Source organism: Mirounga leonina, unplaced genomic scaffold, assembly GCF_011800145.1.
Source record: "Mirounga leonina isolate KUSES-001 unplaced genomic scaffold, KU_Mleo_1.0 Mir_92, whole genome shotgun sequence".
Classification (NCBI taxonomy): domain Eukaryota; kingdom Metazoa; phylum Chordata; class Mammalia; order Carnivora; family Phocidae; genus Mirounga; species Mirounga leonina.
Window position 1 is genome coordinate 18,399,887 of NW_023270852.1, and position 27,421 is coordinate 18,427,307.

At 50.0% G+C, this 27,421-nt stretch overlaps 1 protein-coding gene across 1 annotated transcript in view; it reads right to left on the reverse strand.

The window, feature by feature from the left end:
• Window positions 1-6,445: 6,445 nt before the first annotated feature.
• TENM4 (teneurin transmembrane protein 4) overlaps window positions 6,446-27,421 on the reverse strand; it is a 713,747-nt gene continuing 692,771 nt past the window's right edge. The window contains 6 exon segments of the mRNA XM_034995151.1: window positions 6,446-7,294; window positions 9,896-10,038; window positions 14,668-16,282; window positions 17,971-18,267; window positions 21,695-21,930; window positions 26,328-26,500. Coding sequence (XP_034851042.1) covers window positions 6,536-7,294; window positions 9,896-10,038; window positions 14,668-16,282; window positions 17,971-18,267; window positions 21,695-21,930; window positions 26,328-26,500 — 3,223 coding nt within the window. The 3' untranslated portion in view covers window positions 6,446-6,535.

Below are 27,421 nucleotides of genomic sequence, written 5' to 3' on the forward strand. Positions count from 1 at the left end.
AGCACCCAGTTTGGAGCAGAGGTAGCCTCCTTTCGGAAGTGGACAGGAGGCGACCCCTACTCTTTCTCGAATATACCAGAGAGAGTGAGCCCCTAAGGCAAAGGGAAAGCTGAACCGAGGGTGACCCGTGGCCGAGCACCTGCTTTGGACACTGGGGACATGCAGAGCATTAGATAGACATGGCCTCTGTGGGCCTTGCGGGGCTCACACACAAGGATAATCCAGTCTTGAGAAGTGCCTGGCAAGTGGCAGGTGCTCAGTGCGTGCCTCCTGAGAGGGGAATGAGCTGCAAGAGGGCATTTCAGCTGGGCTTGAACAAGCCGTGAAAGGCCCTCAGGTGTGAAAGTCCGTGGGTACATTTGGCGGGGGGTGGGGGGGCGGGACCTGATACACCTGCTCTACTGTGTGGCCCTCCTGCGGTAGGTTGCATGGACTCAGCGCATCTGAAGTGCCACGCTAAGTAGCTTACTGCATCCGCAATATGCAGATAGTCTAGTCAGCAGGGGTTCTCAAAGCAGGAAGGGGCATCAGTGTCCCCTGGGAACACATTAGAGCTACAAATTAATGGGCCTCATCCCAGACCCACTGATTCAGAAATTCTTGGGCGGGGAGGACCCAGCAGTTTTTTCCAATAAGCCCTACAGGTGAATGTGATGCGGGCCAAAGGCTGAGAAGCACTTGTGTGGAGGGAAGAGTGCCGGCCTTTGAAAGGAAGGTGGGCGTGCGTGGGGGGCTGGGGAGGGGGCGTGCGGTAGAAAACTTACCTGGGAAAAGCCCGTTGGGCTTGGAGTATTGCGCGGCATTGCGTAGCCTGTCCTGAGTTGTATGCATCATGATAGTCTCATTAGAGATGGAAGACCAAGGCTTAGAGGGGTTAAAAGACTTGCTGAGATCTCATAGTAAGTGCTGCACCCAATTCGGCCCAACTCCAAAAGTGAAGTAGGGTTTTTTCCTACCACCGTAGATGGCTGCTGGGGGGCTCCACAGCAGGGTGATGGTCTGGGCCGCAGTGCCTGAGGGGAGGGGAGGGGAGGAGCCTGAATCTTCCCAGAGGGCCTGGTGGAGGGTCCGTGCTGAGGCCAACGGGAGGGCAGGGAGGCCTTCTGCTCTTATGCCTCTGCCCAATTACTCGAATTTTCATAAGGTTTGCCATTCACACCGGGGAGCTGGGCTTGGCTAACGTACTTTCTGAAGTGACCAGCTGTCATCCCTGACTTCTAGAGCTGAGAGGTTAAGTGCGAGGTTAAGTGAGAAAAGCAAGGTGAAAAATTACCCGTATGCTGTGATTATAACTACCTTAGTTATTTTTAAAGCTACATTAAGAACACACAAAGGAAAGAAAAAAAAAATGCTAAAGAAATTTTTTGTCCTTTTTTCCAAGTTGTATTAACGTGGTTATAATAATTTGCGTGACGACTATGCGTTTATTTTCGAAAGTGCAACCAGTGGCCTAGGAGACAACTCTGTGCCCAGTGGCTCTATTTTCAGGGCAGTGTTGGGCTGTCCTGCCTCTTGGAGCCTGTCCCCAAAGCCAGTGAGGACATCAGCTGGAGGAGGGCGTGGCCTGGGGGTCGGTGGGGACACAGCTGATGTCAGAGGTGCCTTGACGTTTGCGAGGCTAAGCACCGGGGTCTTTGTGGCCTGTGGCAAGCCTCTCCAGACAGCTGTCACCTAGATGGCTTATGAGGGCCTCTGGGGCCACGGACCTGAGTCTTGCAGGTCATCCTGAGAACAGAAGCATCCAGCAGTGCAAACTCAGAGGACTGGCTCAGGCAGTCCTTACTCTCCAAACAAAGGCCACCCAACACCTTAAACACAAAATATTCTTTTATTTGTCAACGAAGGTTACACGGGATCACTTCTGGTTTTGTTTTTATGCATTTTTTTTTCTAGAAGGTATCTACATCTGCCTTTATTTACAGCCTTGTCGGTATTTACACAGTCAAGAATACAGTGTTAGAAACACAAGTGTTGAGAAAAAAACTTCTCAAAATTAGTTCCAGACTTCAGGAAAACTATTTCCACATGGTAAGGCCAGAGTCTCCAGTGTTGGTCGTCCAAAGGCAGCTTGGGAGAGTCCTTTTGCCAAAGCTGCAGGTTCAGAAGTGTTCAAGAACAGGCAGGTTTAGAAAAGTGGGACTCTGGTGTTGGGTGAGTTGGGGGCTGCCGGGCACCACCACACATCTGTGACTCAGCTTCTGCTGGGACAGCTGAGCCTGCCTGAGGCTTGCTTCTCCGTTGGCAATTTGCCCTCAGAATCAATCACATGTCCTTGGGGACCAAGAAGTCACCCAGTGTCATGCCTTTGGCATTCCAGAGGGGGTAAGAAACCCAACATGAGCCCTACCCAGGCCTCCTCCCCACTCTGATCTTCCACATTCATGATGAAACCAAAGAGTTCGCCGCTGTCTGGGGCGGTTAAGAACACAGGGCTGGTTTTGGAGAATGTAAAGGTTAGAAAGGATAAAGTTTCTATCACCTGAGCAATGAGTCTTTAAAATGAGTTTGCTGTTTTTTTGAAGGTTAAATGAAAGGGCCTTGAACGACAGAGTTCTTTCTTTTAATCCCCTCCCTCCCAATAAAATGTAGACAAATGTATAAACCTAGCTGGGAATTATGAGCCTTAAACGGAAGGCTTTGAGTCCTAACAAGGTTCCCAATAGAAAGAAGAGACTGGGTTCTTCCTGGGACCTCTCTGGAGGCAGGCCCCAGCTCAGGACCAGAAGCCAGAGCCTGGGCTTAGTGGTTGCTATGAGGAATGGAGAAGAGATCTGACTTTGAGCACCAGGAGATCAAACCCCAAAGCCCGGGATCCTGCAGAGTCCTGGCAAGCTCCTTGCTCCTGGGCACCAAGCTCAGCATCCCTGCCCTCACCACGTGGCCACCACAACCACGAGGCTGCAGATGTGAAACTGCGTTCTAAGATTTCACCTTGAGAGCCCTGTCTTTGCATAATGGAAACTGCCACCTATAAAGGTGGTACTTAAAGGTCACAGCTGAAAAGGTCCTTTATACTGGTTTTTTTTTTTTTTTTTTTTTTTTAAGCGAATGTGCTTCCTTGTTATGTGTCTATAAAAACACTGCCCAGGGTTAATCCCCTTCCTTGCCTTGCAGTCCCCTTCTGCTTCTGCCCCACCCCATCCTGATTATTTAAACCATTCTCAACTTCTGGTCACTTTCCTAGGGATTGTTTCAAATTCTCCACCACTAGGTAGACCTTAGGCACTGGGCTGTTCCTTGAGTTAATTCTCAGCCAACAGTTCTGAGAGACAAGCATCAGGGGCTGACAAAGCTGTAATTTACCAGGGAATTTCTTCCCCTTGTCACAGCTCTGCCCTCCAATGCTGTCTGTCTGGAGGGTGGGTAAAAAAAAAAAGGAAACCTCATCCTATAAAAAAACCAAGTTGGGGCATCATTAAAGTCCTGTTTAAAATGATGGCAGAGGGGCTGAGGGTCAGGGCCCGATGGGAGCTGTGGAAGACAGGGAAGAAGGCAGGAATTCTTCCAAAATAAACCCTTTTCTAGGGCACAGAAGCTGACCTCCTGCAGGATCACGACCCTGGGCCAGGGAGGGAAGGCTGGTTGCTCTAAGAAGTGAACATGTTTGGGTTGCTTATTGCCAAAAGGGCAGGTGCCACCAAGGTTGGGGTTTGATGCTTGGAGGCCACTCAGTGGGCACAGGGATCTCTCTGGCTTATGCCTTCAGACTCACTCTTGCTGTGAGATTGTGCCTGCTGGTCTCAGCAGCAGGACAGACTGAGAAGGGAGGCACTTCGTCACCTGCTGGCCTGATCGGAAGCCGACTCAGGAAGCCCAAGGCCAGAAGCGCCGTCTCCAGGAGCAGTAGTATGCATGTGAAATAATGCTGCCTAGCCCACACCTGACATCTTTTCTCTAAAGCTTGGGAATGCCTCAATTTCTCCCCGCACAGACGCTGGGTCTCCTCGGTGGTGTGTAGCCCAGGACGGGTAAAACGTTATTCGCTGCAACGAAAGGAACACACAGGAATTCTCTTTGTTTTTGATCTTTAGAAGTCCATACTATCACTTTGGTGGGGGGTCGGTGGTGGAGGCTCAGAGGCCTGGGAAGGTGTAGGGAGATGATTCATTCCCTTGGCTCTCGTGTTACCTCTCACCTCCAAGTAGATGTCCCCAGCAGGTCTTGACTAGTGCCAGGCAGCCAAGAGAGAACTGATCAGCTAGGCTACTGGGCAGGAGAGCTTCACCCAAGGGCTCCTTATATCAAGAGTATGCTTTGAGAGGCAGAAGTCTATTTTGGATTAAAAAAAAAACATGTGTTCTTCAGGCCAAACTGCTGTCCCTCCCATCCAAGAACGATTATGCCTGATGGGAGCCCACCACCAGCTCCCAGGAACCACACACAGTGGGCCCCGGGAGCACCGCATCTGACTCAGCGGCACTCTGGACCCAGCGGACCAACAGGCCAAGGTGCACTGTCGCAGCAGTGTGACTGTTTTTGGAAACAGGAAGAGCACTTAGCGAAACATATCCTCTAATCCCGGTGGGATGACGTAAGGCGAAACCTCCTCTCCCGAGAAGCTGTGGATGCCCCCCTCTGCCAGGCAGAAACCAGGCTACACACTGCTCCAATTCTCGCGCGGTAAAGACCTTCTTGGTTTCATGAACTCGTGTAATATTCTGAAGACTCTGTGAGTAAGGCTATAAAGGCGCCATGAGCTTATCAGTCCAACAAGGTCTCCACGGGGGGATAGCTCAGACTCAGAATTCATTTTCCACACTTAATGTAAATGTAACCCATAGAAGTCCCATTTTCTAGGAAGCCCAGCTCAAAAGGAAGCATTTGGCTTCCCCTCCTGGTCTCCCAGAACCTCCTGTGAGTGGTAATGATGATCGTAATTAGGCAGATGAACCAGGAGCGAGGAGCTCCTAACTCTGGCTGTGCTTTCCCCTCCCCTCAAGGCTTACCTGGCCCGTTGGCTGCAGCCTTTCCCTGGTCAGGCCCTCCAGGGGTGGGTTGTGCCCATTCCCCAGGGGGCGAATGCCTCTTCCCAGTGACCTCAGGCCTAGGTCTCCACAGGGACAACTGTAGCCTGGCCCCCTGCTCTGCGGGCATCGGCCTCAGGAACTGGTCCCAGCCCGGGGGCAGCAGGGGGGCGGGGGCTGGATGACACGGCCAGGTCACGCCCGATTAGCTCTGTCCTCCTTTCTCCTCAGTCTCTCCAGAGGGGAAGCTGTTTTAGAAGAACTTCACAGAAGGAATTCCTGAACACCTAAGCTGCTGCACCCCCGCTGTATTACTGGCCCACGAGTGGGAGGCAGAGAAGCCTTCAGGAGCTGGTTAGGAGACGCTTGGCTTATGCCTCCTCTCTTTGGCTGACTGTTTCTTAAGTCTCTTTGCAGAACCAAAGGCCACCAAGCACCTCTCTCCACACTCCTGTTTCTCAGTGGTGGAGCTGAGCAGTGGAGGGAAGATACCCCAAGTCATGGGGAGAAAGTTTCACCCAGGAAGGCAGGCTGGTACCTTTGCCATCCTTTTGCCGCGGGTGGCCTGCCCCTCCCTGGACCTTGTGCCCACGTGGAGGGCTTGCCGGGCAGTGCTGGTTCTCACATCTGACTTTGGGAGAGAGGAAGAGATGAATAATAAGGAACATCATGGGAAGACCGACCAACCACAGACATCCTGGGTGCCTCTACCTCTTGGGGAGGATGAGGCTCTTAGCCCCAGGATGTTATGTCACCAGACTGGGGGAAGGGACCTGGGGAATGCTCTCTCCATCCCAGCATGGGGCTGGCACCAACAACTACACAGGATTTGCAAAAGGGGTTGGGGGTTCCATTTAGCATCAAAATATAAAGCTTGGACAGGAGTTGGGGACAGCTTGAAAAAGGTGCTGAGTGATATCACAAAATTCCCCAGAGCAAGATGAAGACATCTGCGGTCCTCCAGAGGCACAGAACATGGTGAGTAAAAAAGCCACCACTTGTCTGTGGGAGCTGAGCCAAAAATCCTCAGGTCCTGCAGACCCTCCTTCCAGGCCCGCCTCGGATGTTTGGTACTAGCCCGTGACTCTGCACCCCTCACTCCTGCCCTCCCCCCACGGAAGAAAGGGTTGCACATGAGACAAATTAGCACAGACACTGTGTCTCACATCACACTGGGTACCTAGAGACAGACAAGGACACACCTCAGAAGATGTGTCTCAGAGAGGAGAAATGTACCCCAACAACAGGGAAAAATCCTCAAGGAAAAAGGGAACAAAAGACAATAAAGTTTTCATTGTGATCACACTACAGAAAAAAAAATACCTTCTGTTCTGTGCAAAAAATGTGTGAAGGCCAAATTTGTGTTTTTCTTTTCTTAAAAAAAAATGTTGCATGAGTTACAATGCAACCAGTATTTTTGTTTGTTTGTTTGTTTTCTGCACTTGTTAAAAAAAGGATTTTTCTTTTTTTTTTTTCTTTTCTTTTTTTTTTTTTAAGTACAACACAGTCAGGTGTGTGGCCACAAAAGCGTAGCTGTCTTTGGCAAGAAGTGCAGGCCGGAGTCCTCTCTGTCACCTCCGGCCCATCTCGCTCTGTCTCATGAAGTGGATATTGTTGGCGCTGTCCGACAGTTCTGGGTACTGCTCCACGGAGATGACAAAGAAGCCGTCATAGCCTTGAACCCGCCCTGTGTTCAGTGCCTGCTGCTTTTCCCCCTCCGTCCAGGCCCTCAGGCCTTCCTCCCCTTCCCGAAGTCGCTGTTGCTCACGGGCCCACGCCTGGCTCACGGCTCTCTGCCGGGCCAGCTCCAGCACCCGCGCCTTCTCCTCGTCCAACGTCGTCCCGTAGCGAGTGCTCAAGCACAGCGCCCCGTACTGGAGCTGGATGTCTGTGTAGCGTCTAGTCCTGCCACTGAGCATCGTGTTGATCTGGGACACGGTGACATTGACCCCATTCTCCAGGGTTCGCCGCCCCCCACTGAGGCCCAGGATGGCCAGGTCGCCTTCTGAAGGCCCTGGCTTCACAAAGTAGTGGGTGTCCACCCCATCAATGGTGAAGTGCAGGTTCTCTAGGTACTGGGCGTTGTTCAAGATGGCAGCGACCCTCCGCCCATCCTCGTTGGCCACACTGATGATGTCTGTGGTCACTCGGCCATCCTTCAAGGCAAACTTGACCCCTTTGCCAAAGACCGAGCCACTGGATGCAAACTTCTTTGTCTCGGGCGCCTGTTGGCAGCTGGTGATCGTGGAGCCGTAGAGCTGGTCAAAACGTTCCAGGGTGACGAAGGCCTTGAGCTGCTTCTGCACTTCACACTGTACCCCGAGGATAGACTGATGGGGGAGGAGAGAGAGAGAGGGATGGAGAGAGAGAGGATGAGACAAAGGGGAAAACCTCTCCCTAATAGCCTGAAGACTCAGCTTACATTACTAAGTCAAATCTACACATATTTATTAACCAGTAGCATCTAGCCCTACCGCTGACCACTACACCATTCCACCATCCTTCACCCATCCATTCCCCCATCATTCCATTAAGAAACTGTTCAGGGAACATCTCTGTGCCAGGTCCTTTTCTGGGCACTGGAGAGACAACAATGAATCAGACAACATCCCTGCCCTTGAGGAACCCATCATTTAGTGGGGGAGAGACAGATGTGACACACAAAGCTATAATCAAACGTGATAACTAGTGGTCTAGGAGAAGTACTAGGCATACCTATAGCTAACATGTCTTGGTCTTTGAGCTAAAGAAGTCACATTCAGTACCTCATTTGATCTCCACAATAACTTTATATAGTAGGTACTGTTATATTACTGATTTTACATCTAAGAAAACTAAGCCTCTAAGAAGTTGTAACGGGCCCACAGTCGTACTGCTAGTAAGTATTCAAGCCAACATTTGAACTCAGGTCTGTCCGACCCTAGAGGTTCACTTTCAAGGGCTCTAGATTAGGGAGGAGCAAACAAGGCTCAGAACATCTCAGCCTGAAGGTGGAGGAATGAGGTTCAAGGACAGACTCATGCTTGAGTTGGAACTTGGAGGATAAGGGGCTGATGTAAGATGGAGCACTGGCAAGAAATGTGTTCTTGGCAAGGAGGCTTAGGAAGATGAAAAGTGGTGATTTATATAAACTCTCTTGCCCTGCTTTATTGTTCTCTGTCGTGTTATGAATGATTTTCAAGGAGGGCTCTGCCCCCACAGTGCTTCCTGGGGGCTCCTCAGATGCCCCTGCTCTTGGCTGCTTTGGGGGACAGATTGGGCCCTGTCTCCATGTCATACCACCTACCAGTCCCTCCCATGGCTCAGGGAGCCTGGCAAAGCCAGGTGCGGGTGGGCTCCGAGGCCTTATCGGGAACTCAGGGAAATGGCTTTAGAAACAGGCCCATTGGATTCTCACTGAAATTAAGTCCTCTTTATAATTAATAGAACCCTGTCTGTGAACAATTATTTCCTAGAGTTTCACGAAAGCTGGAGTGCTCAACAACAAAGATCTCTGATGCTTGCCAAGGGCGGAAATCAATAATTCATTGACAGGCGAGGTTGGCAAACAGGCCGTCTGAGACCGGGGCTCTGTGCAGGGGGGAAGGGAAGCCGGGGTTGGGGGGAGGGGTGAGTGGAGGAGCTGAGCTGCTGGAAGCAGCCCTGGGCACAGCCAGGCTGGCCTGGGAGGATGGTGGGGATTGGAGCCGGGCAGAGGGGCAGGGCTATGGCAGCAGAGAATAGCAGAAAGGGGACGGGCTCTGTGGTCAGACACCCTAGGGGTTCTCATCGTCTTTCCTGCTGAGTGACCTTGAGCAAGTCTCTCTCTGAGCTCTGGTCTCCTCATAAATGCTCACAGGGTTGTTTACTTCTTTCAACCATTTGTTCATTCAACAAAAGTTTTGGTGCTGGGCAGTGTACTGGGTACCAGATAAGACCCAGTGTTTGCCTTCTTGGGACTCAGAGTCTAGTGGAGATACAGGAAGAAAATAGGAACTCAAGCCAAGTGCGGTGAGTGCTTTGAAAGAGGAGAATATAGGATGCCTCCAGAGCCAAGAGGCAGAGTCCCGTTCTCCAGAGTCTAGAGGAAGGAGGCAGCTGAGGACTAATGGAATCAGGTTGGATGCGTTAAGTTTCTGGCTGCCAGTGGAATGCCATCTAACAACTTGGCTTTCCCCCTCCACTGGGATCCCCCGGGAGGCCTGCTCTCTGCCTGATACACTGCTGCATTCACTGGGTGCAGCATGGGGCCTGGAAGAGCCAGCTCCTACTACATATATTATGCAGAGGGGGAGGTGGGGGAGAGGGGAGGAAGAAATGAGCAAAAGGATGCCTCAAGTGAGGGGTGGGCTAAAACGGTTTTCAAGGACCTTTACAGCTACAGAATTCCGTGAGTCTTTCAAACTGGGTCATAAAAGGAACAGAAGAGAAAGTAACATTTGTTTGAATGCCTACGGACAGATCCAGGTTTGAATCCCAGCTCTAACCCTTCCCTTGCTGTGTGGCACTGGAAAGCCTTGGGCATTAAATCTGTACAATGTGAACAGTAACACCAGGGGATATTTATGAGTTAACTGGTGTAGAATCCCTCAGGCAAGTTCAGGTGCACTGAGGTGCTCGGAAAATACCACATTTGTATTTAGAACACACGTTCCCTCCTTGCACTTTTGCTGTGGGTAGTGACAAAGGCTCATTGTTTTTGTAGATTTCCAAACTCAGCATAACATGGAAAACTTAATAGGGCTTGTGAGGGTCTGTGCGCTGTTATAGTTGGGTCCACGGTGGCTTGCAGTGGTAGGGTTCCTATGTATTTGCTGAACAGTTTCGGGCAGGCTCTTGGGATATACCACATCGGTTTCTGTTACGGGTGCATGCTTTCCTGGCAAGCTTTGCAGGACCCACTCCTGTCATGTCTGAATGGCCTAAGGGTGGCAGCTATGTGTGCCAATTACCTTGCTGTTGTCCCACTCCTGAGTTTTCATCTGTGTGTGGATGAGCTCGTAGGATGGTTCCATGGCATCCATGTCTGGCTTGGGGTAGCCGGGAATCACGTTGTGTAGCTGGAATCCAAAGGTGAGGAGCCAACTGTTCACATCTGGGTGGGAGAGAAGCAGACATGTCCTCATGGAGTAAGTGGCCCTCAGAGGTGACATATCCCAATAAATTAGCCTAGAGTTAGGCTGCGGGGGGGGGGGGGGGGGGGGGGGGGGGGGGGGGGGGGGGGGGGGGAGGGGGCGGGGTGTTGCAGCTGGGACAATCAGCTGCTACAGGCACTTTGGAAAACTGTTTCATGGTTATAAAAGCCGCGTGCACTCTCGGGAGCTGGTGTCCCCTTCCTGGGTATGTATCCAAGAGTGTATCCAGTAGAGTGTATGTTTCCAGATCCCCTGTTCTGTCACTCCATCTCCTGGGGCCTTGGCCTCACACCCGGGGGGGGGAGGGGCAGCTGTGGACCCTGTGTGTCCTCTCCTGGCATCCATAGGACATGTGGAGGACAGCCACACCCAAAGGGAAGATGTAAATGAATGCTTTCAAAGAGAAAATTCACTTAAGAAATAAGCCCTCCCTCCTCTCCCAAGTGACAAGATGGCCTGTACCAAAGCTCAAAGAGTTTCCCCCACGCTGATCATACCTTTCATTTCTTCTGGGAAGTGACTCGAAGGAAGTCACTTACCTCCCCGTGCCTTCATTTTCCAATCTTTAATATTGGGCTTGAGGATCTAGTCCCACAAGCACTGGTTTCATTGATGATGTTATAACATTCCTGGGGGGTTACTAATTACAAAATATTACGTAAAGGGACAGGGAGGATTTTGCCATGAGCCTTTGGCTCATTGAGGAACAGAATCAGGGAAGCCAAGATGTAAGGAAGAGAAAGAGGCTGGGCGCTGTGCCATCCGCTCCCTGGCCCGCTGCTGCTGAATGTGCCCAGGAGCGTGTTACACTGACCCTCACCTTGCACACTCAGGACCCCGAAGGGGAGATGAGACGTGGGCATGCAAAACTTTGACACAAGAAGAAAAGATGAGAGGAGGGCAGAAGTCTTTTAGTTGGACAGGCTGACAAGTCTTCTCGGAGAAGGAGGCCTTTCAGGCAGACATTGAAAGTTGTGTACCTTTTGTCAGGCCTCAGCAGAGATGAAGAGGGTGCTTCAGGCAAAGACCGTCATACAAGGCAAGGTCGGGAGAGGGGAGGTGAGTGCAGGGAGTGTTCAGGTAACTGGAGAGCAGCTCAGCAAGGCAGAGAGAGAACCAGAAAGAAAAACTGGCTGGAGCAGGACAGAAACCCATGCTGTCTTCCCATTCGAGAACCTCACGTTTGCCTTTGTCTTTTGTTTGTTTGTGTTTTTTGGATGTCCCAGAGCCCCTCTGTGGGGTGTGAAATCTAGAGCTACTGGAGTGGAGGGAAGGTAGGAAGGGCAGCTTAGAAACCCAGGTTCTACTTCTAGAAAGATCGTGGAAGGGAAAGAGCATGGTGAGGCAAGACAAAACCCAGGTCCAAATTCAGGCTCCCCAGCTTGCAGACTGTGTGAACCGGGACGGTTGCCTCAACCTCTCCGAGGTTCTGATTCCGGATCTACAAACTGGTGGTAGAAATGGTTTTCACCAAGCCATGGAGAAGAATAATAGTGTTACCACTATTAGTGGTATTAACACTATTAACACTATTAGCTAATAGTGTTACCACTTTGGGCAGCCATCATACAGAGGGAACTGTTCTAAGTCTGTTACAGGAAGGACTGGGTTTCCTATACTATATTCTGAAGTGTCCAGCTCGGTTCCTGGCTGGTTTCTGTGTCCCTTCAAACCCGGGCCTCTGCATTCCCTAAACCCCCATTTCCTCATTTATGACATGAGGCCCTTGGACTAGTTTTCCTCCAAAGTCCCTTTCCTCACTGAGTTTTTGAGAATCTCTGATTCTATGAATCATGGCAGATGTTTTTTTAGGAAATTAAAACAAACAGAACACGGGGGAAAAAGTCCCCTACGAAGCCATTTTTGCCTGAGGCTGATGACTTGCATCTGAATTTGCAGTTGGAAAGGAAAACTTCTAGCAGGAATATTACAAATTCCCAGGAAACCAGGGGGCTGAAAAGAGGGCTGGGCCTTAATTATAAGTGATGGGAGGTAGGGACATTTCTCATGATGCCTTTAGGAAAAATGCTGAAAATGTATTTATTCACTGGTTTTTCTACAGTGCTTTTCTGAAGAGTTGGGAATTTTACTCTTCCTTTTTATGACACCAGAGTTAGACATTTCCCTCAAGTTAAAAAGCTCCTCTTTACCCGTCCGCCCCAGACTTTGGGCGTGGCCACCCGGGGCAGCGATGAGTAACAATCCCTTTTACGTGTGCACACTACAAAGTGAATTCCATTCCCAGAATGAGGATTTTAGAGTTGGCGCCGAGTTCCAGCACCAGCCTTGCCACTTCTCAGCGGGCCAGTTACGTTACAGCTCTGACCTTCACTTTCACATACCACCCCACTCCTCTGAGAATGGGGATCCCCATCTTACAGGCTTCACGGGAGGGTTACTGCAGTAGTGTGTGTGATGTATCTGAAGTGGCCGTCTTGTGGCTGCCTTCCCAGCATCCCATTCTGCCTTCCCGCTCTTTGCTTTTGGGGTATCTGTGTAGCTGTAGGGACGCTGACTCCATCTTCGGCAAATGAGCATGTGACCTAGGCTAAGCCAGTCAGCGCGTTTTCTCTCTCCAGCCACAGTGCGTGGTTCAGGGGCTGTCATGTGACCTAAGCCTATCCCATTGGAGGATATCTCAGGACCTTTGAAGAAAGTTTTGGAAAAAAGATGCTCTTTTTATTGGTGTTACTGCTGGGTGTGACTGAGGCTGCACATAGCTCACGTGGAAGCTAACAGGTTTGGGGGTGTCTTGGTTTTTAGTAGCAAAATGTTTTTCTGCACCATTTTTTTTTCCCAGCTAAACTAACCTGCCAAGATACCTCACAAGACACTCACTGGAGGATGAGGCAGGGGGCATGCTTGATGCAAACAGATGTAATGGAATTGAGCTCTAAATCTGTTAAGTTTTCTTGGGCTGCCAGCAAGTTGAGCACAGTGAGACTGTGGTTGGGATATTCCTGTTTCCCACAGGTCCCAAGCGTGTTTTCACCACCACACCTGCCCACCACTGTGTTCCCTCTTCTGTCCCACTCTGGGACTCCTGCTCTCAACATGACCACCAGGAATCCTCCAATCAGTGTCAGCAGAAACAGGTTCCAAACTGGGCCGCCAAGTTCGGGGGGCCAGGAAGACACTTCCCTAAGGGACACTTATGTGAGCGGTCCCTGTTGCCCTCTCTAGACTTCTGTATGTGCGGTCCTCTCCTTGGACTGCCTTTCTCCCCACTGGCTGATGAATGTCCACCGTGAAGGGGGCCCCACGCATCCGCTGCTCCCTGGGCAGAGACAGCTGTGCCTCCTGTGTTTCAATGGCCATCAGGGCAAACCTTCATCCCGGGCCCCTCACACTGGACAGCAACTGTCTCCCTCCCCACCGCTGTGTGCACTCCTGGAGGGCAGCAACCATCTTTCTATGCCCAGTGCCTAAAACAGTGGCTGCACAGAGAAGGTATTTGTTGAATGAAAATGAAACTGCCTTGAAATAGGGTGTAGGCATAGCTGGCATCACAGGAAAAACAGAAGGAGATGACCAGGTTTGCATGTCGGGAGGTGCCCAGTTGGTGCCAACAACAAAGTCTCTCTTATAAAAAGTGCTGGCTTTATCCAGACCTGAATCCCCATAGCTGCTTTGACTCCTGGGGGTCTTTCGTGGCTGGCCTGCAAGTGGCTGCTTGCTGGCTGGACTGTGGCTGCTGGAGACATTTCTGGCATGTGTGACCAATGGGGACACTGATATTTCAGGTGGTTTCACAGTCATGGAAAACAAAGCCCACTTTTTAAATCCGGGAAGAAGAAAGTTAATCAGCAAGAGCCAGGCACTGTGCTAGGCAGGTTATTAAATGTATCTCAGTTCGCCCTTGCAACCATCTTTCTCTTTTTATCCCCTCTTCCTCCCCTCTTTGATTGAATATTTTTTTAGCCTTCACTTTTATTTCCACTATTGACTAATTAGCTATGTCTCTGTTTTATTCTTTACTGGTTGCTTGAGGATTTACAGTGTGCATATTTAATTTACCAGTGTCAGGTTCTAACTTTAATTTACAGATCAGGAAACTGGAATTCAGGGAAGGTAAGTAAATTGCGTGACTGTCCATTACATCATCCCAAATAAGAAAACTGAATTTGTTTTTCTTTAGCTATACCTTCATCCACCTTATTGGGGACTCATAGCCAGCCTGATCTCTGGGCCAGAAATTCCCAAACTGTATTCTCAGGGGTGTATCCAGTGAAATATTAGGGTTTCATGGTGAAAAAAGGAGTTTTATGCTCAAATGTTTGAGAAACAGTGGGTAAATGAATCAAACAGTTTTCTTTACTATAGGACTTCTCAGAGCCTTTCATAAGCTGCAATGTATTATTAAATTTTAAGAATGGTGGTTGCCCTGTTAAATTAATTTGATGTCAGTACCAGTTTTTCCAGGATATTTCTCTAAACCAATGTTTCTTAAAAAATGCTTTGGAAAACGCTGTTGTAAGAGAAAGTCAATGTTTCTTGTTACCCCATACCAGCTTTCTCAAGGAAGACAATCATGTCAGATGACTAGAGTTGTAGTGGGTCCTGTCCTCTGACCGAGCCCCAATCCTCACCTGTCATGAAGCACTTGATGTCCTGAGAGTTGCTGATGGGGTTGTTGTTTTTAAACATGTAGAGATTAAAAGGCATGATGTTGCTGCTACTAAGGTGCTTCCACAACTCGTGGTCTGGGCTGGTCCAGCGACCAGCCAGCACATCATAATCCCGCCGGCCCATGTGGATGAGCTTGGTGAGTGGATCGTAGAGGCCACCATGGTAGCCGATGATGATCTGGAAGTTGGGGTTGGTGTCCATGTAGATCTCCCCATAGGCCGTGTACAGAATCTGCTTGATCATCAAGCCTGTTCCACTGAAGACAGCAAGAGGGGTCCCGATATTGTCACAAGCTATGTAAAACTCGTCACCGCTGCTCAGCTCCATAGCAAAGAGGTGCCCCTGCAGATCGTAGTAGAGGGATGTGATCTCGGAGCTGGAGTGGTTGTAAAGGTGGGTGACCTTGGTGGGGTTGGTCAGGTCTGCATAGAAAAACTGCAGGTGGTGGCTGGGGCTGCTCTTGCTGGACACCCGCCGCCCCAGGCCATCGTAGCGGTACCTGACGCTCCAGCCACCGGCCCGGTTGTATGCCTTGATGAGCAGGCCAGCAGAGTTGTACTCGAAGACATCTCCGCCCCGCTGCCTCAGGAAGCCATCCTCGTCTATCTTGTACTGCACGTCACCCAGCCTAGTGATGCGGTCTCGGAGGTCGTACCTTAGTGGGGTAAGCCGCGCACTGTTCCCGGGGCTCAGTAAGTGCAGGTTCCCATTGAGGTCATAGCTGTATCGCCAGAGTGGCTTGTCATTGATGGAGACCGTCTGGAGCTGGCCGTCAGCGTCATACTCATAGGAGTAGCGGGTGGTATTGGCATAGGGTCCCACCTTCAACTCTTTCTTCACTACTCGCCCCATGTTGTCATACTGGACAGTCATCCAGTACATGAGGGAGCGGAAAATCTCATATTGCACTTCCTTCATCCGGCCATAGGCGTCAAAGTGTTTGGTGTGGGTCATGACCGCCGTAGTGATGATCTGGTTAATGTCATAGTAGATGACCCCAAACTTCCCGAACTGCTCTGTCTTGCCTGACACGTCATCATAGCGATAGAGATCGATGGGCAGCGGGGTCTCATTGATCACAGCCTGCATGCTGGTCACCCGGAAGCTGTTGTCATAGTTATAGTCAAAACGAGCATTGACCATGCCTTCCTCGGTGAAGCGGAAGATCTGGCGGTCGATCAGGGGCCCAATCTGGCGGTAGCGGATGGTGCAGGTGAAGCCCTCATTCTGTAGGTTGATGGTCTTCAGCATGCCTGCTGTCTCGTCATAGGTGAAGCTCACCTTGGTGGTGTCATACAGCATCTCAGCCAGCTTGGACAGTTTGCCATACTTGTAGACGACCCTGCGGCCAGTGCCCAGGTAAAAGGTGTGGAGGAGGTGCCCGTCCTCGCTGAAGTCCTGGATGACTGAGGCATTGCCCTCGGGTGGCTGGTAGATGTTCCTGTAGTAGCCCACAGACCGGATGGTCTCTAGGGTCTGCCGGGCCACGTTGGGCATCGTCACAGAGGAGAGGCGGTCGTTCTTGTCGAACTCAAAGATATACTGCCTCTGGCTGTGGAGGAGCAGCACCATGGACTGGAGGGAGAGGACAACAAAGACGTGAGAGGAGGGTGGTGGGGAGGAAGGGTAAGTCTGTGTGCCTAAGACTTAGAGGAGAGGAATAAACGGCCAAGGAAACCGGTGGTTCTCCTAAGTTATGCCCAAACCACAGCTTTCTAACCAGTGTGCCCCAGGATACTGCAGTGGGGATACAAATGTGCTAAGCTAAGGACTTCTTGGGGCGCCTGCGTGGCTCAGTCACCTGGGCGTCCGACTCTCGGTTTCGGCTCAGGTCATGATCTCGGGGCCATGGGACCCAGCCCCACGTTGGGCTCGGCGCTCAGTGCGGAGTCTGCTTCAGATTCCTTCTCCCTCCTCCTCTGGCCCTCCCCGCTCGTGTGTTCTCTCTCTCTCTTTCTCATAAATAAACAAAATCTTAAAAAAAAAAAAAAAAAAAGGATTTCTCTCAGCCCTTGGCCCTGGCTCTTGGGCCATCTGTCTTCCTACGGCGGGCAGCCTTGTCTGTTTGCCCCTTTGTGTGGTACAAAAGTGATGACTTCAGTGGGTGCTGGTGTGTGAGAAAGGTCGGGAACACTGATGAGGAGTGTGGCAGCAGCCTCTCTCCTGGCTTCCTTGCTTCAGCTTCCTTCTCAAATCGGTCTCCCTACTCAAGCAAGAACAATTTTGCTGAAACACAGCCTGACAGTTATCTCCTGCCTGCTAAATAACTTCTGTGGACTCCACGTGGCCCATGGGATAAGGACCACATCTGAGAAAGGCATTTAAAGCTTTGCATGATTGTTTATGTAGGAAACAGGTCATAGGCCCACGCTGGGGTGGGGTGGGCGGTGATTGGGAATGGGGGAACCTGATTCCTAACAGTGGGCTTATTGTGTGGCCCCGGGGAGGTTCCTTCCCCCTCTGGGTTGGGCTTTTAGGTATGTCGGATGACCTCCAAGGTCTCTCTTAGCACCACCACAGAACACGGCTCTTGGAGATGCTCACCCAGCACGGCGGGGACGACTGAGTACAGACCAAGCACAGCACAGGCTCTGGGCAGGTGACCGTGAGCAGGAAACAAAGTAAAGATGTGGGTACCAGAATGGGGGCCTGAGGTGCAGTTCTTTTTTGGGAATAAGTCAGGAGGTAACAGACCTAGAGGCTTCTCAGCAGCAAAGCTCCCATTTTCTCCTGTTTGGGACCAACTTTTGCTTTCAGGGCTTTTCTGATTCCTAGCCCCTGGGATGCAATAAATCCTGACCTGAAGCAGAAGGGATTTACTAAAGTTACGCTCACCATTCAAAGCTCAGGATTAATTACCTCCTGCTTAAGGACTGATTGCTAGGCTTCTGCCCTGTTCTCTGTGACCAGATCACAAGGTGTGCCCCAGATCTGGGGGAAGACCCCTGCCTGGGTCTGCACCCTGAGTCCTGCTCTGTGAGACCAGTTAGCATTGGGCCTCTTCCCAGCTCTAGTTTATCATGTGGGGCTTGCCCATTCTCCTGCCCCCAAACTCCCACCTGCCAGATCATCACTACAATGCACCCAGATGCCTGTCGGGCTCCCCGGTCCCCTGTTGCAGATTTCTCTGAACAATTCCTTTCAGAGACCACATGGGTCTAATCCATCCCACTGAAGTCAGCAGGCTGGGCCTGGCCATGGGTCGAGCCACAACGACTGGCCTTCTGGATGGTAAGGCCAGTGATGGGGAGACGGACACCTGCCTTCTCTAAGTATGTGTAGCTCCACGTCTTCCCGTCAGCAAAGATCCTGGATGTGATACGACCCGCTTGGTCGTATTCCATCCTCTCCGACATGATGCCTCTCTGGACGCCAGCAATATGACCCCTGGGGGAGTACGTCACATTGACGCCATTCAACCTGCTGCTGGGTGACCAGAGGCTGGGCCGCCCTGCCTGGTCGTACAGGATCCGGAGGGTGAACTTGCGGTGGTCGTCATAGATCTTCTCGGTGCGGGTCACACGGTCAAAGTCCAGGGACAGGAGGTTCCGGTTGTGAACCTGGAGAAGGGGCAGGAGGAAAGAGTGAATTAATCTGGGCATGGGAAACTTCGGTGTGAGAAGGTCCTGAGTAGAAGAGGCAGCACAGGTCATGGGTGTGAACAGACAGGGTTTGGGTCCTGGCTCTGTCACCTGTCAGTTCTGTGACGCTTCCTCATCTGTCAAATGGGAATAACAATGCCAGTTACATAGGACTATCGTGAGAACAAAGACAATGCGGGTGCTGAGCCAACAGTGGCTTGTCCTGAAGACAATCCATATCGTCTCCTAATGGGATTCTTCTAATGAGAACAAAAAGGCAGATCCCTCTCGACTCTCTCCTAAAAGGGGAGAGGCCAGGTGGGTGCAGCAAATTCATGCGTGACCCCATTTCTCATGTGCCAGGCAATGTGCTAGTGTTTGGCACTGAGGAGACCAAAGCTCAGGGGCATGAAGGGGCCTCCTCCAGATCTCCTGGCTGGTGAGTGACTGCGTCCGGATGTGACTCTCACTACAGCCACATGCTGACAAATGCTCAGGGGTCCTCTGAGTGTGTCTGTCCCTTTTAGGGGCCTTGGACCTCTCAACCCCTCTTGCATCCCGCTTGCCCTCTGCCACCATAGTTAAGGCTTCCTGGTTACCTTGGTCAGCTGCCAAGGTGTTGTCTTCTTCCTGGAGGCCCTGGGAGGCCATGTGCGTTTGAGTCTAGGACAGCTTCTATGTGCCCGGGGACAGACGCAGTCCTAGCTTTGGGACATTTTGCTCCTGCCTCCAGGATCAGGATCCCCTTTGCAGGATCAGGGCTCCCACAAAGGTAGTAGTAAGTCAGGGTTTTTCATAGTTTAATAAAGAAATAGACTTCAGGGGTTTACTTCCGTATTGGGATCCACCCCGTAGGCACCGGTTGGCCCTGAAATACTGCCAGGCACTCCGAAGCTAAAATGCTGGCCCCCTCTGGCTGGGTACACTTTGTGACTCTTCCATCTGTCACTGGTTAAGTCTGACAAGTTGTAAGGAAAGCAATGTAGGTCTTGTGACTCAAAAGCGCACATGTGGGCCGTGGTAATGGGAGGCCCTGGAGGGCTCTGTGTGGTGAAAGGGCTCAGGTCTAGAAAGTAAGGCCAGGATCCCAGCCTCAGCGCTGTGACCCACCGCTTTTCTGTGTGACCTTGGGCAAGCGCCGTTGCCTCTCTGAATCTCAGTTTCTTCCTCTGAACCGAGATATTGTGAGGACTGAAGAAGCCTAAGTCAACTGCCTAGTGGAGTTCTGGGTAACTAGAAGGTCCTGAATTAATGATTGCAATTATTTCCATTAAGGCAGCAAATGATCATGGTCATTCTCAGGGAAAGTAGAGACATGTTTCCCCCTTCTCTCCAAACAAATTCTTAAACCTTGAAAATAAGGATTTATAATGATGCTGAAACAACTTCAGCTGTGAATGGCCTGGTTGTAATAAGGTTGCCTTCCCAGGGGTAATCAAACACAATTGCAGAGCAAAAACAGTGTGGCAGACAATTCCCATGAAAAATTGGAGGCGCTGGAGACTGAAGCTGTGTTGTTTGCCAGGAGGGCAAAGGAAGATGCAGGGTCCGCACCCCTACCAACGATGGGGGACATTTCAAAGCCTCTTTTGCAAGGTCCCCTGCGACTCCCCCCCAAAGGGGTGCCACCCAGCCAGCTGCCCCCCTCGTCCCCTGAAGGACCCCTAGTGAAGGGGAACTAAACCTCTGTGGCAAAATTAATAAAATTGAATTAAGCAGCTCACTGGGGAACCGCCTAATGCTTCCTGTGCTCGGCAGTGGCGGCAATGAGATTATTTTACATCTTTCTTTATTAAAAAAAGTTCCCAGTTGTATAAAAAATGAGCTCCATTATGGGGAGGCGCACCAGGCTAACATTCTAACTCCACATGCCGCCACTGTGGGTGGCCATTTATTTTGGGAGGACGTGGAGATGTGGCCACCCGACTGGAGCACCATTAATCTCAGGCTGGGAGAGGGACCAATTAAAGCCTGGGAAACTTTTGGTCCGGCTCACGCCGCAGACGGGAAGTCCTAACAGCACTAATCGCCGCCGTTTATTGAGCACCTGGGGGTCTACCAGCACCAGGCTAGGTACTTGGAATATATTGTCTTGTTTCCACAGAGGAGGGGGAGACTCAGAGCAGTTGCTCGGGGCTACACAACCAGGCCCAGGCAGGAATCAGACCAAGGTCAAACTTCCCCTTTAGCACATTGCCTCAGACGTGCCTGAGGGGCTCCCGGAGAATTCAGACAGGGGGCTCCGAGGGGCTGCAGAGGGTGGCGGGCCACCGAGAGCGCAGACAGCGAGGTCTGCCTCAGGGAACTAGTGGAAGGCTCTTTCCCACGTTCGATTTTTGCCAGAGTTCTTGGCCGTGCAGGAAACACAGGAAGCCCGGCTTTCTGAGTTCCCGTTGTGTGATGCTGGCTATGTCGAGACACGAGCCGTGCTGAATGAGGGTGCTTCTGTGGTGTTTAGGAGTCAGGAACATCTCACTTCTGTGGTTCCCTTCAGCCCAGCAAGTGTCTGCAGAGCACCAGGCATCTGCAAGGGGCTGTGCTGAAAGCCAGGGCCAGTTCCTTCGCTGTCACGCTGCCCCTCACCTTCCATTCCAAAGCCGGAGGGAAAAGAAGCTAGGCAATGGGGCCTGGCCTGGGTCAGAGGTAACACTCCCCAGAAGCATGGGGCGTGAGGCAGAGAACGGGCTGGTTCAGGGCATCCACATACTGAAAAGCACTCTGAACTGCCAGGCCCCACATGCCAACCCCCTGGCGGTGACGGCTGATGGGGAGGGCGGGGGGGGTTGTTGTGCTCATTTAGTAGGGGATAACTGCCTGGAAAGAGCGCAGGATGGGGCTTAGGTTCCAAACAGCTCCATGTGAAAAACAGTAACGACCAAAACAGTGGTGAGAATGGCAGGAGCAACGACGGCAGTAGGTATGACTGACCACTTACTGCGTGCTAGACTCCACACAAGGCACTTTATATACTATTTCTAATTCTCGTAGCAACTTGTAAAACTGATTTTATCCTTCCCATTCCTTTCGACAATGAGACTGAGGCTTTGGATGAATGAAAGGACATTATGGATCTGCTCAGATTCAGTCAGGGTATAATAGAAGCTGGAAACCCAACTCAGGCCCAACACTAAAGCCAATACTCTTTCCACAGGTAACAACTGAAAAGATATTCGAGACTTATTATGGGTGTGTGTGTGGGGTGCCTACTTGACTTTCCCCCTTTTGCAAAAAGCCCAGGAAAACTTTTACCCCCAGGGCCAGTTTCAAGAATGGAACCTGGTTCTGCGGATTGGTCCTCATTCTCTCATTCTCCCCCACCCCGCCCCCGCCCCCCACCCCCGCGACCCCCAGAGCTCCAGAGGCTGAGGCCCGACCCGACCACCTGACCTGCCCGGGGCTTGCTCACCCGCAGCCGGCGCCCGAACACGGTGACCTGGCCCCGAGCCTGCTCCTTGCGCTGCCGCCACTCCACCAGGTTCAGGCCGTTGTCGATGGGCAGTGTGACGTTCCTCTTGCCCACGGTGGGGTTGACGGTGCCCGCCAGCAGGTGGGGCTCCGTCTGCAGCGCCACCTCCATGCCGTTGGCCAGCAGCAGCCGCAGGGAGCCGTCGGCCCCGATGTAGTAGCTGTTCCGGACCTGGTCTGAAGGAGAGGAGAGGGACCGGCTCTGCTCAGAAGGGCTGGGCATGGGCTTCGGGGGGGGGGGGGGGGGCGGTGCACATCAGGGGCAACTGTGTTTTTAAATGGGTTTATTTTTCTGACTATGGAAACGGAACATTATCATTGAAGAAAGAGTAGGTATGACTGACCACTTACTGCGTGCTAGACTCCACACAAGGCACTTTATATACTATTTCTAATTCTCGTAGGAAAATAGAGGGAGATCGTCCATGATCTCATACCCAAAAAAAGCCATTGTAAATATTTTGTATATTCCTAGACTTTAGGATATTTCTGAATACACTGATAGCTCAAAGTAATTGCTTATGGTTTTTCACTGATCATGGTATTGTACTGTTGAATATTTTTCATGTTTCTCTTAAAGATTGCATAGTATTCCATTATATGGAAATCCATAATTTACCTAACCAACTTTCAAGTAGATACTGTTTCCAGTTTTTCATAATTACAAAGTTAACACTGCAAATAAACATATTGTAAACATTATGCTAAGTGGAAGAAGTCAGACACAAAAGACCATGTGATGTATCAATGAGTCCATTTATATGAAATGTCCAGAATAGGCCAATTCATAGATAGAGACAGAAAGTAGGTTAGTGAGGAAAAGGTAGAATGGGGAGTGACCGCTAAATGGGTATGAGCTTTCTTTTTGGGAGTGATAAAAATCTTCCAGAATTAGATGGCATTAATAATTGCACAACTTTGTAAATATACTAAAACCCCCTGAATTGTATACTTTAAAAGTGTGAATGGTATATTTTTAATTTTTTTAAAAGGGTGTATTTTATAGTATGTGAATTACATCTCTTAAAAAATATACTTTTTGGATAAATCATTGTCTTCATTTTGGGTTAAGTTACTAGAACAAAGGGTTGAACATTTTTAAGGTTCTTAATATACACCAGGGTAACAATATTCTTTATAACAAGGTGAGAAATAACTCCAATACTTAAGTCATTGACAAAATATCAAACATATGTATGTTTGAAGTCACTGTCATATATTTATACATATATGTGCATAGATATACCAGTGATTTAAAAATAGATCTGATTTTGAAATTTTAAACCTGATTGAAACATTTAAATTAGGATCTTTAGCTAAAAGAAACTTCTGGAGAAGAGTACATTTCAGCTATAAAATGCACATGGTTCTTTTCTAAAAGTGGAGACATCTCTGAGTTTGTGCTTCAGTCTTCTGCCTCTTGCCCTTCCTCAGCTGGTGCTTCCTCTCTTCAATAAATGCCAGCTCAAGTCCTCCCTTCAAGGCTCTGCTTAATTGTCATCTCTCCCCAGAAGCTTCCCCAGTTCCTTGGTCAAAACGAATGCCTCCTCTTCCCTTAGCCTCTTTATGGGCCTCACTGGTGGTCCTGCAGCTGAGGGGTTCAGGGCTTGCCACTCTGGTAATGAGGGCGCTCTCAAATACCTAAGTGCCCGTTGCGAGAGGGACAACTGCCCAGAGAAGGAGAGCATGGCCTTCAGAGCTGGGCTATCAGGGTTCAAGTCCCAGCTCTGCCACTCTCTTGGGCAAATTCCTTAACCTCGCACGCCTGTGGTTCTTCATCTGTACCTTGGGGATAATAACTGGACTCTTACCTCGTAGGATTCAATGGGATAGTGACTATGAAGAGCTGAGAGTAGTCCTTGGTATGTAATGAGTATTACATAAATGTTATAGCTAGTACGAGTTTCATGTGCTTGGCACTGTACTATTTGCAGTCACGGACATCTCTTGTCCTCTCTCCTCTACCTCCACTGCCCCGCGGCATAGACCTGTCCTAGTGAACTTTTCTAGTACTGATCATGAGTCTTCAATGGCTTCCCATGGCCTTTAGACCAGTGGTTAAGAGAATGGGTTCTGGAGCCTCTTTGTCTGGGTCTAAATACCCTACCAGGCGTGTGTCTTTGGACAAGCCACCTAACCTCTCAGTGACTTACTGTCTTCATTTGGAAAATGGAGATGTTAATAATACCTCATAGCGTTGTGGCAAGCTGAAACAGGACTATGAATGTAAAACACTAAAAATCTACTTTATACTTAATAAGTGTTCCAAAATGTTAGCTATCACTCGTATTATTGTATGTGTTCAGTAAACATTTGCTGGATTGGACTAGATCTATTACAGGTTATGTTAAGCAAAAAAAAAAAAAAAGGTACAGTTTTGTAGGAAAACCCTTCCTGAGCCTTACGGGCGAGAACTTCCTCTGCCACTCCCTTCCCCCCTCCATCCTTCTCCCACTCATTCTCTCACACACACACAGAATCCTAAGATCTGCCTTAAACTTGCTATGCATTATTCACTGGCAATCTGTATTTTACTTCCTTTGAACGGTGAAAAAGTCTGTGTCATTTTATCTTTTAAAGCTGCTTCTTGCTGAATGCACATATGTCCATTAATGGTGACTTTGGATGGAATGGTATCTTGTAGAGGCCCGTCTCAAACGGTCCCCATTTAATGTGAGCTGTGACTCCCCAAGCCTGCCCCTCATTAGCAGCTGCTTCTTATTTCTTCCCATAGTTCAGATGTAAGATGAAGCTGAAAGAGCTTTTTATGAAGACTCTACTGAGGTGGCTGCCAAACGGAGCATCTAAGCCCGGTATGAAAGGAAAGGGAGCTTGGCAGGGGGACCAGAGAGGAAACATAGGTACTGCACTTCCTGGATTCCGAGAGGCATTTTTCCTTTTCCCACTTTAGTGTTTCTGAAATTGGAATGTGTCTTAAGTCCTTGTATGAATTTTGAGCAGTGTGTCTCCCCTCCTCTCCAAGCTGAAAAGTTGCTATTAAATCGATGGTACATTTTAAAAGTGAGGAAATGTGGTACTTTCGAATTTAAAAAAAGTTGCCTAAATATATGAAAGGCTGCGCTAACTTTTGAGAAAAATGCCGCAAGCCAGCTCAGAGGTGTGGGGTGGATAAGACAGTTCTTAACCCCAGGGAAGGACAGGGTGTCTGAGCCAGCAGGGGCCCTGCTGTCCTTGGCCAGGCAGAACCTGGCTGGCTCGGAATTGGTACCTTCTTTTGGCAATAACGCAGTCAGAGCATAAATACCTGGCGTATGTCCCAACCTATGCTACTGGTGCTGGTGGGGAAGGAGCTGCGGGATATCATTTCTCTTTCTCTGAGAATGGCTATTGTTCTTTGAGCTTCTTTATAGGCACAGGATTAGGTTTGGGAGTAAAATCGGTTGTGAAAATATATAGTTATTTTCTTATGGTAAACCAAAGTGCCAGTTATGAAATACTTAGTTCAGTAATCCAACAAGTACTGAGTAATTCTACGAGTCTGGCCCGTGATGGTCACCCTATGTACAGTGTGTCAAGAGATCGTCTGAGCAACGGGTACGAGGCAGGTATCTTAATTCAGCCCCGTTTCCCAGACCCAGAGACTGAGGCTCAGAGAAGAATGATTCCACCCAATTCACACAGGTAGGAACCAACACAGTAGGCATAGGGACCCCGGTCTGTCCAGTCCAGAGCTTCTGCTCCTTGCTTTGCCCCATACAATTCAACATGCCCTCAACTTGCTTTCGCTTCCTCGAGGAGAAAATTGAGGGCCCCCACACCCATGACGTGGTGGCAGAGTCAGGAATAGAATTTGGGCCCCTGACTCCTAGCCCAAGGCTCTTTTTACTACTCATGTCAAAGCTTTTGGGAGTACCAAAAGCCATCAGGAGGGTGGGGCAGGGGAAGGAAATCAAACAAGGCTTTCCCTAGGGATACCTTTTTTCTTTTTCATGCTTACTAGTGCCAACAAAGCTACAAACTCCACTCTGGGTCACCATGTCCCCTGAGGACAATTGAGGCAGATGGTTAGTTCACAGCAAGGTTTTGTCACTGTGATTTACCAAAAGCTAAAAGGCCAGCTCATACCAGGGATTATTTGATGGGTGCAGAGAAGAAGGGTCTCTTCTCTATGGAATCCTAGAGAAGGCACTTCTAGAGAACAAACTGTTCTCACCTGAGCTTCAGCAGAGACTTCTCCATGCCTAGATCCCTTTCATGATTAGGTGTAATTATTATTGTCCTTTGTCCTCACCCACAGCAGGGTGAGAGTAGGAACCGTTAGGATGGCGGAACAGTGAGGTCACCTGGATTAGCAGCTAGTGCACCCTCTACCCTTTGTTCTGATGATAATGGGATGAGACAATGGACTATTACTCTGAAGCTTCTGGGAGAGAATATACAGGACTCGGGCTGGTGTGTTCTGCACATTAGACGGCAATGCAGAGAGAAACCAGCTGTGACGCTTTCCTGTTCTTGGGCGGCTCTAGTAGCAGCTTATTTCTCACATCATCCTCTTCCAAAGGGGCCCCTTCACCCCTCTGCCTCGAAGTCCCCAAGCCCCCCACCTGGCTTACCTTGCAACAGTGTATAGAAGGCACCTGAAGCAGACAGGTTGGTGGTTATGGTGACATCATCCTTGCTGGAGGTCTCTACCTGGATATGCACTGAGCTGTCTGTGTCACTTCGGAAACTGCTCACCTGGCCAGTAGGGAAGGTCACATTTGTCAGGCGGCCAAAGCTGTCGTACCTGAAAACCAAGGGGTGGCTCTGAGTAACAGAAATAGAATGGTGCTATTGCTGGAACTTGGTATGTTCTACCCTGTGCCACAGTTGGGTATGTTCTGCTTTTCTTTCTGATGAGATATGTTGTCACTTCTCCTCCATCTCCTTGCACACGGTTTTTCAGGAAGTGACTCCACCTGCTGGTATCTGACTAGAGGTAAGGCAAATGACTTACCTCTCCGAGTCTTCCTTTGCTAATTCCATAAAGTGGGGATGATGACCCCTGCCCTGCCTACCTCTCAGGATTACTGTGGGGAACATGTAGGAGTGGCCTGTAGCTACAAACTAGTAGCCACCCATGCAGGGGTAAGATGATGGGGGCCATTGGAGACCGCTGACCCGGGGTCTCAGAGCTGGGGAACTCCCAGAGGTGAGGGGGCCAAACTTGATGCTTGAATACCCTCTCAAAACCCGACGACCCGTTATACAAGTTGTTCCTGAACAACACAAGAGATGGAGCTTCCTACAAAGCTATAGACCCTGGGGAAAGGGGGCTCTGAATCCAAACCAGGATCCTGCTGCCACATAAGGAGGCTAAACGGATGGGATCTTGCAACCCCTTCCCACCTCGATTTCACAGCCAGCACCAAGCAGTTACGCATCTGCAGTCGTCACAACTCACAGCTCTGCTCTGGTGTGGGCTTTCGGAAGCATGAAACTGAATCTTAATTCTCTTTTCCATTCCTGGGAATAATAAAAGAAATGCCTACCATTACTGGTACAGCGCTTCTCGTACCTTCTTTCACTTACTCCTTGCAACTTGTCTAAAAGGTATAAACGATCTCCTTTTTGGAGGAGGCTCAGAGAAGTGAAGTCACCTGCTCAAGGTCCCACAATTAGTGAGTGTGGTGGAGTCAAAATTCAAACCCAGATCTATCGGCTTCCA